At 42.1% G+C, this 17,149-nt stretch overlaps 2 protein-coding genes across 2 annotated transcripts; one reads left to right on the plus strand and one right to left on the minus strand.

Moving 5' to 3' along the window:
* The first annotated feature begins 2,460 nt into the window (after positions 1 to 2,460).
* On the plus strand, positions 2,461 to 9,596 carry amn1 (antagonist of mitotic exit network 1 homolog (S. cerevisiae)). The gene is made up of 4 exons (XM_029523203.1): positions 2,461 to 2,632; positions 5,247 to 8,926; positions 9,045 to 9,107; positions 9,206 to 9,596. The coding sequence occupies exons 2-4, from the start codon at positions 5,293 to 5,295 to the stop codon at positions 9,349 to 9,351; spliced, it is 3,843 nt and encodes a 1,280-aa protein (XP_029379063.1). The 5' UTR covers positions 2,461 to 2,632; positions 5,247 to 5,292; the 3' UTR covers positions 9,352 to 9,596.
* A 2,593-nt stretch (positions 9,597 to 12,189) lies between these two features.
* On the minus strand, positions 12,190 to 16,719 carry etfbkmt (electron transfer flavoprotein subunit beta lysine methyltransferase). Its single transcript, XM_029522407.1, has 3 exons — positions 16,445 to 16,719; positions 16,239 to 16,369; positions 12,190 to 12,553 (listed from the first exon to the last, which is right to left on the minus strand). Exons 1-3 carry the CDS (start codon positions 16,717 to 16,719, stop codon positions 12,204 to 12,206), a joined length of 756 nt encoding a protein of 251 aa, XP_029378267.1. The 3' UTR covers positions 12,190 to 12,203.
* Positions 16,720 to 17,149: the final 430 nt, after the last annotated feature.

The raw sequence follows: 17,149 nt of genomic DNA on the forward strand, positions 1-17,149 counted from the left end.
AACAATTCAATTATGCACACACATTTTATGTGTGTATTTATAAATACTATAACTACAGGAATGCTTACTCTGAATTGTAACTTTCTCTGATTTTAACAGTAATTGCCACCACTTTTTTTTTTTTTTTTATGTAATGTACTATTTTTGATATAAATTCTTCTACTCTGTGTATATTGCTCTGTATTCATCCTTTTTGTGTTGCATCATTTCATTGTGCGGTGGTTGGACATAATATTCAGGGAAACAATATTCATGTCTATAAGATTGTTGTTGTCTGTTTATATTTTTATTGTGTCCTGTAGTGAAAGGACAGAAAACCCCAAAATGTTGACAGCAATTTGACTAGTTATTGTTTAAAAACAACAATATACATGGTTTGACAGAGACTACCAAAATAAAGTTTTAGTTTGAGAAAATAATCTGAAAAGTTGCGTATCTCTCCAACAAATGGGTCACTTGGTTCGTTGTACACAGTCAGGATGAAAAAAAGAAATGACCTGTGGGTCTGCCCTCTTATTCCAAGAAAGGATAATTCCAATGTGAATTACTTTAATTAAAAAATTATCCTGGCCCCCATTAATATCACAGGAGTATTTACTCTCAGGTTTTCCACTTGTTCGTACCCACTCGCTGGGTTCAAAACCTAACATGTAGGCTAGCGGTGCATTGAAGTTAATGGAATATTTATCAGTCCCTAATATAGAAATTCTTTTGTTTATAGAACTGTAATCTAAACCTAGATCTGTGTTTACTGACTTGAATAAAGCATTCATCTCCCTCACTACCACTTCAACACCGTCATAATTTCCCACAGAATTTTCAGATTTCAGATTGGAGGGTTCTGCGGGTACGAATGGTCTATTACCTCATAACCCTTTTCTGAACTCACAATATTATTCCATGTTTGACAGTACATTATCTCACCTAACGCGACCTCATAAGATCCTTGTAATTCTATAGGCTGTGATAGCGTTATCGTATAATTTGAGCTGTCATTGTCCGGGAAAACGCTGTGTTACATAGAAAGACTGTCGCTCCTCCATTATTCAGTCTTCCAGACTTTCTTGTTTTTCTTCTTCCTGAGCTCTACGACCTCTTTAGCGGGCAGGAGAACTGACAAGGCCATCCTTGCCAGTGGCCATCTTCTGTCCATTTTAAAAAAAAATTTAATTACGTTTTTTTAAATTTTTCTATACGAAAAAGAGTGTCAGATGTGATTCTCATGGTGCAACCACATAATGCATGCACACATTGTACTGCATTGGACACACAATGCACAGGAACATGATACAACCACACGATGCATGCACACATTGTGCTCCTTGGCGCTACAACACTCACATGATGCATAGGAGGAAACACTCAGATTTTGATTTCCACAACTGGACAGAACCGTTACATGACCTAAATACCCACATGGGGGGCGGGACGTATCATTTTCTGGTATTATTTTTCATTATTAAATTTATATGATGTCATTTCTTTTTGACAGAAAGTATATCTAATATTCTCTCATTTATACAAGTATATTCTTTTTTTGTGCTGTTGTTTGGCTGAACCGGGCCTCAGTTTTTAATTTTGTTCCCTCATCACGTGTGAGTATAAGTTTTTGGAATGACAATAAAGTTTCCTTGAAGATTTATATTCATGACATTGTTTTCTATTCAGTCTTACCGTCTTCTCGGTTTGTACTGTCGGGGGGACTTGACCGACATTTCGAGAGCTTTCAGAGAAAGTTCTCCTGGTGAAGGTGAAGGGATATTACTCACCGCTGCCGCCGCCGAGGCTGAAGGCTTCCAGAACCCTGTGGCTGAAGAAGAAGTATGACCGTATCTTTTTCTCCTCCCTCAGGCTTTTCTTACTGCAACCTTATTATATGTGCTCTTCAGTGTTCATCATAGTATTGCTCACCTTTCCTTCAACACAAGGTCAAAGGTCAAAAAGATCAAAAGATCTGTCAAGTGCTGCATGCAACTCTCTTATGACATATAAAACACATATTCTCCCGTGACTGTGATTAAACGCCAGCATAATGTTTGACAGTACTCATCAGTTATGCATATCATAATTGACAGTGCTCCTGTTTACCTGGTTCAAAATCTCCCTCAATCTCCTTCCATCCCGTGGTCATGTTGATGACCTCCTATGACTATCTGCACAGGATCCTCAAAGAACGGTATCTTTAATCAGTTGAAGGGATCAGTCTTAAGAAAACAAGGCATTTGGGGTCACACAGTTCAGATTTCCCTCACATTCTACAGGGTGCAGGGACTTTCTAAAAGTTTTGGATTGTGATGAACTGTTCCGGGGGAGAGGGCACACAGGATTGTAAATTGTGTGATAATGACATTTGTTTTAGTTTTACAACCTTTTGGCAAAATTCTTGTTGTCACTGACTCCAGTCGGCCATGTGGCCCCGCCTCCCGTCGGTGATGCCACACATTAAGAATGTGTGTTAGACAGAGCGGAGTTTAACATTTCACTGAGTGCGTCAGTCTGCAGGATGGACAGCAAGCAGAAAGCACATTTGTAGTATTAAATGCGAGCAAACACTTACATGGATGAGAGAACAACAAGGAGACCGGAGCCTGACGCACGGACATCCGGGGAAGATGGAACTTGTTGAGAAACAGTGAGTTGTGCTGCAGCCCGAGTTGTGTTGTTGTTGTTTGGTGGGTGAGCGCCCAACGTGTTTTTGTCCGCCTGCTTTTGTTTCCGCTGTCTCTAATATATCGGAGGATGTGGTCGCTCACATTTACTCACAATTAAATTCAGATTGCATATGACTTGAAGCAACGTTTGCATACTTCCTTTTCATGCATGTGCAGTGAAGCTTTCACTGGGACCGAGCATCCACATCTTCAACTTCGATAACAATACAGACACAGCATGAAATCTCCGGGACGTGTGATGCGTAAAAATGCTGTTTTGTCCCTGTGAAAGCGTCTTACTTTTTTTTTTTTTTTAAATAGTCGGCTGTGAGGGGACCACGTTGTTATTTTTGAGTCTGCTCCTCATTTATTTGCATAACAGCGACCAGCTGTTGAAGATATGAGCAGCATGATTTAAGTAGAGTGACGAGCAGCAGAAGGTATTTCATCAGATACAAGAAATGATGCGGCTGGTCTTGCAGAAGTTTCTCCACCTTACTTTGAGTCTCATTAAAAACAAATGGAGGGTTAGGGTTGGATTAAAAGAGGAATCAGTTGGTTGACACAAATGTGTCAGATGGGGAATCTCTTGATTCACAGCAACCCTGCTAACAGCGTAGTCAGAGACAAAATCCCACATTACAGAAAGTGACATGCCTTTTTGTGTGTGTATTGGTTGGATAGGCTTCATCCTGTTTACCAGATGTTGCAACCACACTTGCTATGCTCCTATCATGGTTGCTGTCCCAAAATGTGAGGACAAGTAGACTGGGTGAGGATAAACACTTCTTTATTCCACGATCGTTGGAGAGCATTACATGCAAACGCCGTGTGTGAAAAAGGTCCCCGTCTTTTGTACCCCCGGATCCCCCTATGTTCTGGTGTATTATCCTATTATGGAGTTGTTTTTCTGTGTTCGAATGACAGCGAGTCTTTGCAGTTCTCGGGTCCCCCCCCCTTTTTTTTTTTTTCTTGTTCAGAGCAGTTTTCTCAAGGCCATGATTACATAGGCTGCTCTGCTTTACTGTTACACTACCAGATTATGATTCAAACATATGAATTCCCCACACAGATTTGTTGGCAATCCCAATTTCCAAGAAACGAGGGGGAGGGGGGGGGGTGGGGTGGGGGGGCAGGTTTCTCAATGTCACTTATCTTGAACCTCAACCATGTTGGTTACTGTGTGTGTGATCACTCTTTCCTGGAAGTCCAGATGTTTTCTACTTGTTGTTTAGACCTGTTAGGTGCCAGTACAGGCCATGGTGACCTGGCTCACATATTGAGGCCTGAACTCAGACAAGACCCCTGGACCATGTCACTCCCCTACACGTCTCATATCCTGTGAGACGGGTTTAAAGGGATGTTTAGACTTTTTTTTTTTTTTTTTACTTTACCTCTGAGGAGCATCATGGTTGTAGCCAACATTTAAGGTCACCATTCAGCACTCAACTGCTGATTACAGCATTTTAACTACAGATTACAGTATTTTTTTCCACCTCTTTGACCTGTAATGTCAGCTGCATGTGTGGTTGAATTAAAATACAAATTTTATCCAAATTCTAGGGTAAATCAATAATGTGATACTATAATGTTTAATCTTGACAGATATAACATTAGGAACAAAGCCACATATGGGTCTGTAGGGAAATAAGTAGACACAGAAGGCCAGAGAAAATTAAGAAAAACAATTCCTAAAGAAATTAAGTTCATGGCGTAATGAAACAACTTTGTCATTATTTGTTAGTAGGGTTAGGGTTAGTGTTGTGGGAACTTTTGGGTCAGATAGTGTGTTGCACATTGTGCTGTATGTTAGGCACAAGTTCTATGTTGCATCCTCACACTGGTAGATTCTGTAACGTGATGCAAATGAAGTAAAACATTAATTTAAGCTTTATATGGAGAGCACACAGTATCTTAGACATTATGCCATCAGATAAGGACTGTAGTACACCTAGGATGCACCTAGGAAGAAGAGTGTAAGGCTTGCAATCCGAACAGGTGCAGAGGCTGCCTGACCTCATCCTATATAATTAGTAACCTGGGAATTCTGAAAAACCCTGGCCGGGGGCCACCTGTCATGGTTGGAGAATCTTGGCATCCCCAAAGTCATGAAGTCACGAAAGACTGGTCTTAATGGTCGCAGACCAGCTCAAATTGTTATTAAAAAAAGAATTGGTTGTGGCCTCAGGTGAAGAAAGGAGCAGCCTCAGAGATGATACGCTTGTGGTCTCCCTTGTCTCATATCGTTCTGCTGTACATCATATATGTCATTTGTGGCTCTGCTTTCCAATCCGCTTTTCCCACTCTCCATCGCTTCACCCCTACATTAGACGTGAGATTGATAAGTTCTTTCTGTGTTTCTTCCTGACACAGTTACATTAAACCAGTAATGGGAAGCGGCACTCCTTTTCACACAATGATTTTTGTATTAACAAAGGGGGTGTTCCTACACAATATATAGTACATATTCCTTCCAACCAGTCAGTTGTTTTTTGCGTTTGCTAAATTGTTGTTCTAAAGTGAGTGCTAAAAAAAAAAAAAACTTCCATGACAATAAAAAAAAATACATCTATATATATATTACTCTTCTTCCAGGAACGTTGCCTATCCGACCCACTACAAGGTTTAACAGAAGAGAAACATGTATTCTTACGCTTGGACAAAGAGATCACACCAACGAGGGAGATCATCCTTCGGATCATCACAAGCTCCGACTCCATTTACCCAGGACACGATGAAGAACCACCAGGCTTGGATAGCAGCACAGTGGAAAGTTAATAAAACATCAACTACGAATAAAAACATTACGCCTCATCCGCAACTTCACAGGACCCAGAATGAATCGTATCAAAATGCAACTGGAAATCTGCTTAACCAGTTCCCAGCCACCTTGTTGCGATATGAAGAGCCTTCCACTCAATGCTACAGACAGGCTGCTCATAACCAGAACCACAGACAAAATGCTACTCCAAATGTAGACGCTCATCCTGCCCTCTCCCCAGGCTTCAATGAAGCTTTCATGCTGCATCTCGTAAAAAACAACATTACAACAAAGTTGTCATCATGTGGACAGATCGTGAACGTTGTGGATACGAGTCAGAAAACTCAGCTATATTCAGCCGAGTTCAACTCACTACACAGCAGGCCAGAAGCTGCCTCCTATTTGCGCTCCGACTTGAATAGGTGCCGGTTTGAAAACAGCAGTGTTTTGCAGAAAACAAATGAGTTTTCCTTAGATGCGGCTGTGCAGCAGCAAAAACCCAGCAGCACGGCAGCCCAGGAAATCGCCAGAATTGCGGACTACCTACGCACATCGTATTCAGGTAGTCACCATCCAGTGCGCGCTGATTCAACTTACACAGGGATGCAGGCGGTCAGTGAGTTCAGAGGGACGGAGTCTAATCGACCTATGCAGCCATTGGTATCTCAGGAGAGCTATAACTCAAATTTCCTCCGACAATGCCAGTCTGAACAGTCTTTGCCACGTCAGAATGTTAGGCAAAGAGCCCAGCATATTGTAAATGCACCACCTCAGCCAAACTCTATTACAAATGTTTCATTTGCCACAACAACAGGAGACGGAAGTAGGAATGGCAGTAAGGCAGGTGGTTTCCAATCATCTGCGGTAAAGAACAGTGAATTTCTTGACACATTTGACAGAAACAACAGTTCCACTCACTCATCTCCTGGCCACACAGGCAGCAGAGCAGTTGCGATTGTGCAACCAATATCACAAGAAAGCTACCAGGTTGCCAACAAGCATACCTTTCCCAACACCAACAATCAGTCAAGTGAGTGCACTGAGAAAGAAAAATGTCTTAGTGACCCAGAGAGACTTTGTGGAGAAGTTGTTTCTCCACCGGTGGCAAAAAGCAACCCTGGAAATGTCTGTCCAGATGGCAAAGAATCTGAAGTGGGTACTAACATGCAAACATGCAAGGATGTTTTACCGGCTGCACTATGGTCAGCACGCTCTCTGGTGCCAGTAAGCCCAAACAACAATATGAACAAAGCCGCATGTCCTGCACATCCAAAAGCCCCTGTTTGTGACCTGTCCTCGGTCCCCACAACTCCATGGACAATTATCAAACTAAGAAGATTGCTAATGGATGCCAAAGAAGGCCCGATGCAGGTAGAAGGTTTCTCAAGCTTAAATAAAATATTAAGCATGTTTTGGGTTGGTGAAAATCCTGATATTTTGTCTCAGCTGAAGTCAGGTACCTTGAAGGATATATGCACTAATGTTTTTGAATACTGCCGCAAACATTTAAAATTGGATTCTGTTGTTATACAACAAGCAGAAAAATTCTCAGAGATGCAACTCAGTAACTTCCATATCCTCAAAGATAATGAAGTCTATTCAGAACCACCCTATCAATCTTCATGGTTGAATATCAACAAGCAGCTAGATGACATCGATAAAGAGTTTGGCTTCCCGCAGTCTTTAGTGCATAATTTTAATACACTTAAGTCTTTTAACACCCAAAATCAGGTTGGAACAGTTAACAGCATCCGTTCTCAAACTGTAAGTGAGGTGACAACCAAGGTTGTGTCACAAACAGAGCTTGGACCTGACAGCCCAAGTGAAGAAAATGGAACCGCCACTTCTCAAGCAGTCTCAACTCAAACTTCTCCTGTTAAAACAGAAAGTGATGATGCCTGTGAACCATTTTACTCATTTGAAATCCAAGTTTTGCCTCCGGAAGAGGCCAAAATGATCTTTGACCAAATCCAAAGTGAGATACCGCAAAGTATGGATGTGGAGAGTCAGCCAGAGAAAGTCACGACGAGTTCAGTGGAGGAAAGACTTGTTGATGTTACATCGACGGGCCTAAATTTGGAGACTGAATTATCCTCTGCAATAGAACAAGTTTGCTGCATTAACAGGTGGAAAGAAAAATTGTTTGGGCATTCTCTGAATAAATGCCAGTGCAAGCAAAAGCAAAAAAGCAAAAGAAACTGTTCTGACAGAGCTGTTGAGAAGGAAGACACAATTGGAACAAAACACAAAAAACTGTGTACGATAAAAGGACAGAATCAAGCAAACATCAGGGAGAATATTGACACTCCAGTTCTCATGTGCAGTTCGCCCGATCTATATACTGTTCCCAGTCCGACTGCTGAAAGCAAACCGGACTCAAATGCTGACGAGGAAACAAAGAGCATTTCCCACATTAGCAGAAATAATAGCATTATATGCATAAGTGACTCTGATGAGGATTCCTCCAGCAGCGTAAATGAAACTCCCACCCTCATTCCAGATTTCAGCAATCTGATGTCAGACCATGAGCAGGAGTGTGTACAAGACTGCCTGAACAAGAGTGAAAAGGAAATGCAAAAGGCCCTCAGCAGAGAAGCTTTGAGAACCACATCAGACTGTAAAGAGGATCACACACAAGCTCAATGGACACCTACAGATGTGGTGGAATCATCAGTGGAAACAAAGGAAGTACAGACTAAAACTAATGTGATATCCGCCCTTAAGACGCTTTTAGGTGTTAAATGTAAAAAAGTAAAAAGAAAACACAAGAGACTAAGCAATAATGAGGACGTATCTCGCCTCCTCAAGAAATGCAGACATTCTGCTAATCGGGATGCACAACCAGTCTGTGAGGGCAAAAAATATAAAAAAAGTTTTGTCAATGATGCTCATACTAAATCTTTAGATTCAAAAGATGAGACTGTAGAGCTGGTGCTGTTTGGCTCAGCGTATCGAAGGAAGCGCCCTGTTCCGGCGCCAGAGTCTTCATACGATGCAGTCCGGAGAGCTCCTTGTGTCCTCTCAGTGAGACTCAATTCCTTGAAGAGAAAGTCCAGTGATTCCACATCTGAATCTTCAGTCAAACAGCGCATTTATGAAAAATGGATAAAAAGCTATCTACCACCTAAACCTAAGGAGCAGATACTAAAAAAGAGTAGCTTTGCTTCTTCGTCGGGGGTGAATCTGAAGAAAGACGAAAGAAAGAAGAAAGAATCTGAAACAGCTGGTCCCACCAGTACCAAGGAGAAGGCGGGTGTCCTGGAAAGAAGGAAACGCTTGAGTTTGAAGAGCAGAAAATCCTTCTCTAACAGACACAGGCCTGGGGAGGAGAACAAGAAGAAGCATGAAGTTACTCTCAAATGGCCCGATCAAGAGAGCAGGGCATATGAAAAGGGAAAGCATTCTACAAGACGACTAGATAAGCACAATGTCCTGAGGTATAATCTACTACCCAACACCTTCGACTTCAGCGATGCTTACAGGAGGAGAAGGGAAACTGCTAATGCCATGTCAGGTAAGTCATACTATCCAGATTATTGCGGCACTCAGTTGTTACACTTTCTTTATCATCTGGTTTGGTTTCTCGTTTCTTAAACAAAGCCTGACTTTTTTTTTTTTTTTTTTTCCCCCAGATGACGACAACTTTGCTGTGAGAAAGAAGAAAAACAAAAGTGCAACTACCTCAAAGAAAAAAGGTAAAAATGCATTTATAATTTTATTTGTTTATTCATTATTATTTTTATTTGGTAACTTTTTTTATTTTTAGAATAATCATGAATAAACTGCTCTCTAGGCACATGGTGGCCAGAAAGTGAGAAGTGTTCTCCTCTTCCCTCGCCCTCTGGCCCACAGACCTCCATCATCTTCCGTGAGTTTCAGAAGAAATACAAGGAGAAGATACATCCACCCAAAGCCGAAAAACACAACATGCAGCTTTGATTTGAAGGCAAATGTTTTTTCACTTGTTGGGAAATTCTTCTGTGTCTTTTTTTGTACTGGATATTCAAGCATCTCACTGTCCATAACATTTTGTCAAGCACACTTCTCTTCTATGAGAGCTGTTGTTCTAATCTTTTGCACATAAAGTTATTAACTGTTTACATTTTCTGTAAAAACTTCAAACTATTACCTTCAAGTACAATTTCTATCGCACAAATTTCATTTTTATTTTTTTTATATTTTCTCCATAAAGAACTTTTTTTTCCTTTTTTTTATTGTGAACATTCTTTTTTTAGTACTCCAATAACTGATATTTTTGAATGTTAATAGAAAATGTTATTTTCTCAATAAAAAAATCTCAAAAAGCCTTTCAATTGCCCTTCATTTAATTAGGTCAATAACGTTGACCTTGTGTATGAGATCCATCCATCACCCACTGCTCTTTTATATCTTTTACAAAAGCAAAAGAAATGAGGGTTTGAAAGTGGGCAGTGTTGAAGGCCATTCTTGAGCATTATATAACACACACATAAACATTTAAAATGTGTGCCTGGAGCATTATTTAACAGGTTTAATCACTATGTCACTGGAAAACATGTTATAAAACATTTGAAAAACATGTGATACCTATTGTAAAAGCATATTTAAAACACGTAGCATGCACTGAAAGATAAAAGGCAAATAAAGGAGGCTACAACCATGTTAACCCATTCAGCAAACAGAAGGTGTGGAGAGCCGGAACAGGGGCCTTGCCCTATTGATGACTGTTAAAGGGGGGCGAGGCATCAGCGCCAAGCAAGATAAGAAACCTGCGAATGGCTCATCTGACCCACCAATGACCTAGGTACGTTAACATACCTCAGCCTAGGTCAAAGGGGGGCCAGGAACCCTTTTAAAAAAAGAGTGGCAGAAGACTAACTGTATTGGTGGCAAATGAAATCATGAGACATAGGACCAATGAGAAGGCAACTCTATTGGTGGCAAATCCACCTGAAATGGCATTTTGATAGCAAAGTGGCCATTGCTGGATCTTATCACCCAGTTCTGTGCTTTAGAACATGCAGCCACTGCACACAGTAATACTGCAGATAGCAGAAATAGCTTGGTATAATCAAGTGTTGGGAAGAATCAGCCTATTTGCATTTCCCATTTTAATATTTTTAAATGCTTTGTGAGTCCGGTTCAAGGAAGCTCTCAACTGCTGATTTCCTGCCTCATTTGACTTCTCTAATATTTAAACTATAACGCCACAGTGGCAAAAGCAGCCAGTTATCTTCATAAAACGTGGCAAATTTTATTTACAACAGCAATTGTTTTTCTGAAGGTGATTTCTTCGTGAGTTGCTTGTCTCTGGGTTCTTGTTCTCTTTTTCTGTTGGGGAAAGGTGTGTGTTAAATAATTCACTTTTGAAAGTAATATTTTTGTGAGGCCCCAGGAAAAAAAAATACAAATAGAGACATGAATTATGTGATTTTATAATTGTTTGTCCATTTCCTAGTGAACTGTGTGGGTGTTGGGGCGGACCACTGCTGCCCAGATAGGTCAAGCAGCAGTGCCCAACTATTTGACTCAAAAATCTGCAGCTGATGTCTTAAATAATCTGTAAAGTATCTGAACAAACAGCTGAGTGGATTGGACCCCGGGGTCTGAGTTCACACTAATCACAGCTGTGAGAACACCTGCTTATATGCCCCCAACGCCCCTCCTGTCTTCACCTGAAGCCACAACCCATAATTTTTTGGAGCGGTCTGCCACTATTATATTTAACCTTTCACCGAATTGGTAACTTTGGCTGTTTTTTTATGATCTAATCGTGGCAAGGTTTTCTTGCCTTGGTTTTTAGAACTTTCCCTGCCATTGTGCAAGTTAGCATCACATTTTTTTTGTTGTTGTTGTTGTTGTTGCTGTGTTGTTGCCCTACGTGGTGTCCCACATCAGAACCAATGTGATAACATGTTTATGGCCCATAAAACTCTGTGAACCTCAACAAGTTGATTGGCTAATGGCATTCCTTACTGGATTTAATGCCCGACGTCTGCTTCCCTCCTTTACAAAAACACACCTTCTGACAGAAGAAAAGCATTTAAGGTGATTTCAGGCAGTGAGAGCCAGAGTTTCACCCCAGGAACCTATCACTTCAAAGACCCAAAGAGCCATGGACGTGAAACAGACTACCCTTCCGCTAATACCCTGCTTTTACAATACTGGTAACAGAAAGAGAAAACATTCCAGCTAAAGACTCTACTATCCACTGAACTGTCATTTCTTGATGTTATAAAAAGTGTGTTATTCATTGTTATAAGTATTTTCAAGTTACAAATCCATATGCATTGATAATTGCTGATTGCAGAGAACGTTCATTGAATCCTGTAGCATGATATTTGCCAAAGATTCAAGCCTGTAGCTTAATCACATTCCAGTGAGGAGCCGCACCGTGCCCTATTGCCCTCAGACAGTGGAGTCAGATAAATGGGCTCGAGGCCATAAAGGTCACAGTTCATTTGGGTCGCAACGGATGCAACTGCAACACACAAAGATCAGTTTATTACTTTACCCTTGCTGCAGGACAATGTATGGGCAGATTAACTGATCAATGATCCACCACTCATTTCTGAGTGACCTGCATGAGCCTAATTTTACAGACCCTTTTCTTATTCTATATTTTAGATGTAGACTTTGCCTGTAAAACAACACTTGAGTCCTTTTAACATAATTTTTCTTCTTGTTACACTGTGCGTGTGTCGTGTCTGAAAAGACAAATTCAAGATCTACTCTAAAGACATTAGTATAATTTATTGAAAAATCAAAAACAAAACAAACAAACAAAAACATGCAGGAATCTCCTCCTGTCTTCAGAGTTCAGGACAGTAGCGCCAAACTGTGCTGCACGTCAGGCCGTAGTTTTCCTCTCTAACAGACTCTGGCAGCTGAAAGCAAGCCAGCTCTTGCAGGAGCCGTCGGATCTTGTGTCCCTCAAATTGGGCTCTCCCTGGATCTCCTATCAGGACGTTGGTGCCGTGGGTTTTGATGCAGCAATCCAACCACCTGTGGAGGGTGGTGGCGAGGGCCTCGTCGTAGAACATGTCACCAAGTAAGATCACATCAAACGGATCGGGCTCCGAGTCAATCATGTTGTCAGTCACGCAAATCGGCGGCTCCAGGCCGTTCAGCTCACAGTTCATTTGGGTCGCAACGGATGCAACTGCAACACAAAAAGGCCAATTTTTTACTTTACCCCTGCTGCACGGCAATGTATGGTCAGATTAACTGATCAATGATCCACCAATCATTTCTGAGTGACCTGCATGAGCCTAATTTTACAGAGCCTTTTTTAAGCATAGTTTTGAAATTAAACATATCTGGTGCAGCGATGCCTACTACATTTTCTGCTGTGCATACTTTGCACCACATAAAACAAAACCAGCACCTTGTAAAAATAATAATATGAATGAAATTAATGTATCTGACAAATGTTCTGGCACTTAACCGCTTGTAATCCTTGTATATGTCTTCCCTCAGGCCCCCCACTGAGTTCCCTTTTCCCTGTGTTTTATGTTCTTTTAATTGGTTTTCATTTCACTTTGTGACCCGCTCTACTCTATATGTTTCCCGGTGGCAGCTTACTTACTACAATGCATTCTTTGTGCCCCTCCAGTGCTCATCATAGCACTGCTCAAATTTCCTTCTACAACCATATCCGGCCAACAATTGAAGCAAAAGCAACTGGACCTAGGACTTGTCAAAGATGTTTTGCCTCTTATCCAAGGGGCTTCATTAGTTTGTAAGACATCAGTCTGACTACTCCTCCTTAGTCTGGCAAAACAGTGGAGTTGGAACCAGGTATTTAACCTCTGTGGGGGTGTTCTGTTGAAGGGAATATGAGCAATACTATGTTGAACACTGAGGGGCAATTATAATTGGTTGCTGTAATAAAAGTCTGGGGGAAGAGAAAAACATACAGTCTCAGGGTGCAGGGGTGAAGCGATGGAGCCACACATGACATGTATGATATATGGATGAGAAAACAGCCGCACAAGACGTGCAAGGGAAAGCAGAACCACAGATGGCATATATGATGTACAGCAGAAAGGTATGAGATGAGGTAGACTAAACAAGAGCAGCCCTAGTCCATGGAGGGGAAACTAAAGCAAGATAATGGATGGGAAAGAACCTAGTAAGCGACGTTGGCCTAGAGAAAAACAGAACAAGGGAGGCAGGGGATCAAGGGCCAGAATAAACAAGCAGAAGGACTGTTTAAAAAATGTATTCTAGCCAATGAGAATTTTTCACACCTAAGATGAGTTAAGGGTAAAGTCTAATGGTGCCAGGTAAAAAACAGGAAGCTGGTGGGTCAAGAAAGGGCAGTTCTGTTGGTGGGAACTCTGCCAAGGATAGTGTCTCAAGAAGAAGTGGCTGTGGTCTCCAAAAAGGAAGGGGAATTGTACAGTCGTTCACCAGTCGCTCATATGACTCCGAATGACAACCTGGATGAATGAGAATATACTGAGACTCCCTTCAAGAACGCATTGTAATGCAAATGAGGGAGGCCACAACCACACTCCACCTCACTAATAGCTCAATGGTAAGAAATCAAGAGAGGCTATGGCCTGGGCCTCACCCCATTAGTGGTCTAATAAGGAAAGACGCAGCCCAGAATTGACCGTGGCCGGACGTTTAAGAACGGAAATGTTCAACCTGACCCACGAGTGACCTGGAAAGCGTCATGAAACCTCGGCCCATGCAAGGGGATCCAGGAAAGTAAAAAAACAAAACAAAAAGAAAACAAGCCAGGATATATTTGCCACGGGTAGAACAGAGTTAGGAAAAATGAATGCTAATGGTGGGAAATCAAATCAAGTGACTAATGGTGGCAGAGCCACCAGGAATGGGTTGTGGCCTCTAAAAAGAAATGGGGAGCCTCGGGGTTATATAAGCAAGTGGTTAAAGAAGTGTTATTCAGTGTGCATTCGGACCCTGAGTTCCATACATCTCGTGTTTGTTCAGATACTTGCTGTATTTTGAATAAACTATATCTGTACAAGACTCTGGAAACTCCAGAAGTCCATGCTGGGCACCAATGCCTGACTTCCACTGGCCCACTACTGGGCAGTCGGGAGCCACAACAAAGGTGGGTTACTGAAGTCTCTTTGGACTGCAGGAGGAATTAACCAGAACCAGCTTCACGTTAAACAACAATGACTCCACATTTTGGAGTATGAATGACACCTCTCTAAAGCTGATGGTCAATCCACCTCCTTCTTGGGAATAAACTAGATGCCATCTTTCCTTGCTAATCCAACAGATGGCAGATGTGTCAAATATTAACGCACCAATAAAGTACAATATAAATGAATCAGATTTATTTTTAAGGATTGTTTTTGCTTTGGACTTCACTGACAACTGAACAAGTTTACTGTGTGAACAATAAAGGAGTAAACTCAGTGTCTCAGTGCTACATCCACACAGAGGAGGAGATAAGTCAGCATAACGAGAGAAGGGAGAGCATATTGAAAGGAACATGCGCGCAGCTGCAGAGCTGTAGGAAAAGTATCAAACTCACTGTCAGTTACTGATAAAAATGCATGCTATGGCCTTGTCCTTGAGAGTAAAGTTACTGAGACGAGACAAATGTATAACCTTTGGAATGTCTTAGATATGGGGGGGACTGACTAAAACATTATAAAGCTGTGTTTGAGAAGGGTGGATCAGATCTCACTGGTCTTGATGCAGAATTTACTCCGTATTGTGTGAACTCCAAAGATATTTGCTCTAAATAAAACGGGGTGACAGAACTTCAACGACTCCGACTGATCTTCCCACATCAACCAATTCAGGGAAGTGCGGCGACTTCAACACTATGCAATAAAATTCATGTGACTACTGTAGAAAAAGGAAAACATCAAAATACTGAATAACATGAAAGACATTAGTCTGTTAGGACATTAGTTGGCCAGGTCATCGTGACTTGGGCACTGATGTTAACAGTCTGGTGAGATTCCAGGAAACATCTTTAACCCTGCCTAAATTTGAGTCAGGACACTAAGGTTGTGCCAAAGGACATGGTGGGGGGGGCTTAAGCAACCGCTTAACCATTGGCAAATCTCCAGGACAAATAGTATTAAGAAATGTTCTTGGATGGTGAGTTGCATTCCCTTGGAAATGGGGAATAGTGAGTCTACATGGTCCACATGCACTCACACAAACACACACATTTACAGTCGGGGTTGTTAACAGGGCTGCTGTGAATGAAGGAGACTCCCATTAGACACCTGAGTCTTGGCGTCTGTTTCAACATTTGATCTTTATTGATGCTTGTCTTTCTGCTGTTGGGGCGGAAAGAGGTGGAAGAGAGGAAATCAGGTTGTCCGGACACAGGTGTCAGACGGGGAATCTCTTTATTTTTGTTGGCGAGAAAGAGAGCCCAAGAGGGAGAAACAGGTCTCGGGCGGAACCATTCATCTGGAGGTGTTGTGTTCACTGATTCATTGTGTTTATGTATTTGTGAGAAACACAGACGGTGCTCTGGTGCAGCTTCATCAACACAGGAGCGCGTATGCATTAGCTAATCTGTCTGATTGGGCATACCTGGCAGTGAGACTGGAGCTTTAATGAGTTGTTGAGTTTAATGAAAGAAGGACAAGTTGGTTCCTACTAAAGCTGTCCGAGCACAGAGCTGTGAAACAGTGAAGAGCCGGGGCCCGGGGCCCCATGTGCATGTGATAACATCTGTCTGAGGAACTAAAATGGATAAAGGACAAGCATGCCCAGTGCTGTAAATTAGAAATCAGAAAAAGCTCCAAAGCTGCCACCTGTAACTTCAAATTCCTCCAAAACAGATTAAACTATTCAAAAGTATGAAATGTCTGAAAATATACGTGGGAACACACCTTTGTCAATGTCATTGGCGACAACATGAGCGGCCCCGCAGAGTTTTGCAGCGATGGCTGCAGCCCCACAGCCGCAGCCCAGATCCAGGACCGTCCGGCCCAGACAGACCTCGGGCCGGTCCAGGACGTACCTGTGGCACAGTGGGTGGGATTAACATCAGAACCTCCGGCACAAACCGCAGCCAGCGCCGAGCACCGGATCTGACCTGGACAGCGCCTGTCCTCCGGGCCAGTAGATGGCCCAGTAGGGGTCACCGAACGGCCACAGCTCCGGTCTCTCCCTCCAGAACCGGCAGTTTGGGGTGAAGAGTCTGAGCCGGATCTCCGGAGTCAGACTCTTCGGTCCGCATGGCTCCGTGTTCTCCGCGATGAATCTCCGGATATCCGCCACGGACTGACAGCTGTCAGAGAGCAGCCGGCGGAAGAATCTGTTCACATGCCGGCCGCATTTCACAGCCGCGACCCGCCCCAGCGTGATCATAATATCATTTCAACACGGACAAAAATACGTGTCGGACAAAGAGTCCATCGACCTCCTTAAACACGGACGTTCCGCGTGCGAAGGTTCCGACTGGGCGTGTTTTGATTGTGACAGACAGGTCTTACGCTTTGTTATTAAATATACAGATTAACATGAACCGAACTTTGTTATTGTTATTGTGTGAACATCTGGCTGTTAGTTAGTTTCTCGTTGTCTCGTTGTCAAAAAACTAATCATGTAAAATATATTTCATAAGTACTGAAATTGATGTAAGCCAAGTTGGGAAAGGTGAGATCTGAGAAGTATAGAAGTACCAGTACTTTCTTCATTGCTAAAATACCTTGAGATCTACAAATCTAAACCTTTAGCAGCATAGAAATCTAGTTTTCTATGTATTATGGTGCTGCTGTGATTTCCATTCAGGAGCAGA

Source organism: Echeneis naucrates, chromosome 16 (assembly GCF_900963305.1).
Source record: "Echeneis naucrates chromosome 16, fEcheNa1.1, whole genome shotgun sequence".
NCBI classification, from domain to species: domain Eukaryota; kingdom Metazoa; phylum Chordata; class Actinopteri; order Carangiformes; family Echeneidae; genus Echeneis; species Echeneis naucrates.

Coding starts and splice junctions, on each gene's coding strand:
- amn1 (XM_029523203.1), top strand. CDS start 5,293: ATGTATTCTTACGCTTGGACAAAGAGATCACACCAACGAGGGAGATCA. Junction 8,927..9,044: donor AACTGCTAATGCCATGTCAG/GTAAGTCATACT, acceptor TTTTTCCCCCAG/ATGACGACAACTTTGCTGTG. Junction 9,108..9,205: donor AACTACCTCAAAGAAAAAAG/GTAAAAATGCAT, acceptor ACTGCTCTCTAG/GCACATGGTGGCCAGAAAGT.
- etfbkmt (XM_029522407.1), bottom strand. CDS start 16,719: ATGATCACGCTGGGGCGGGTCGCGGCTGTGAAATGCGGCCGGCATGTG. Junction 16,370..16,444: donor GGAGGACAGGCGCTGTCCAG/GTCAGATCCGGT, acceptor ACTGTGCCACAG/GTACGTCCTGGACCGGCCCG. Junction 12,554..16,238: donor CGCCAATGACATTGACAAAG/GTGTGTTCCCAC, acceptor TTTGTGTTGCAG/TTGCATCCGTTGCGACCCAA.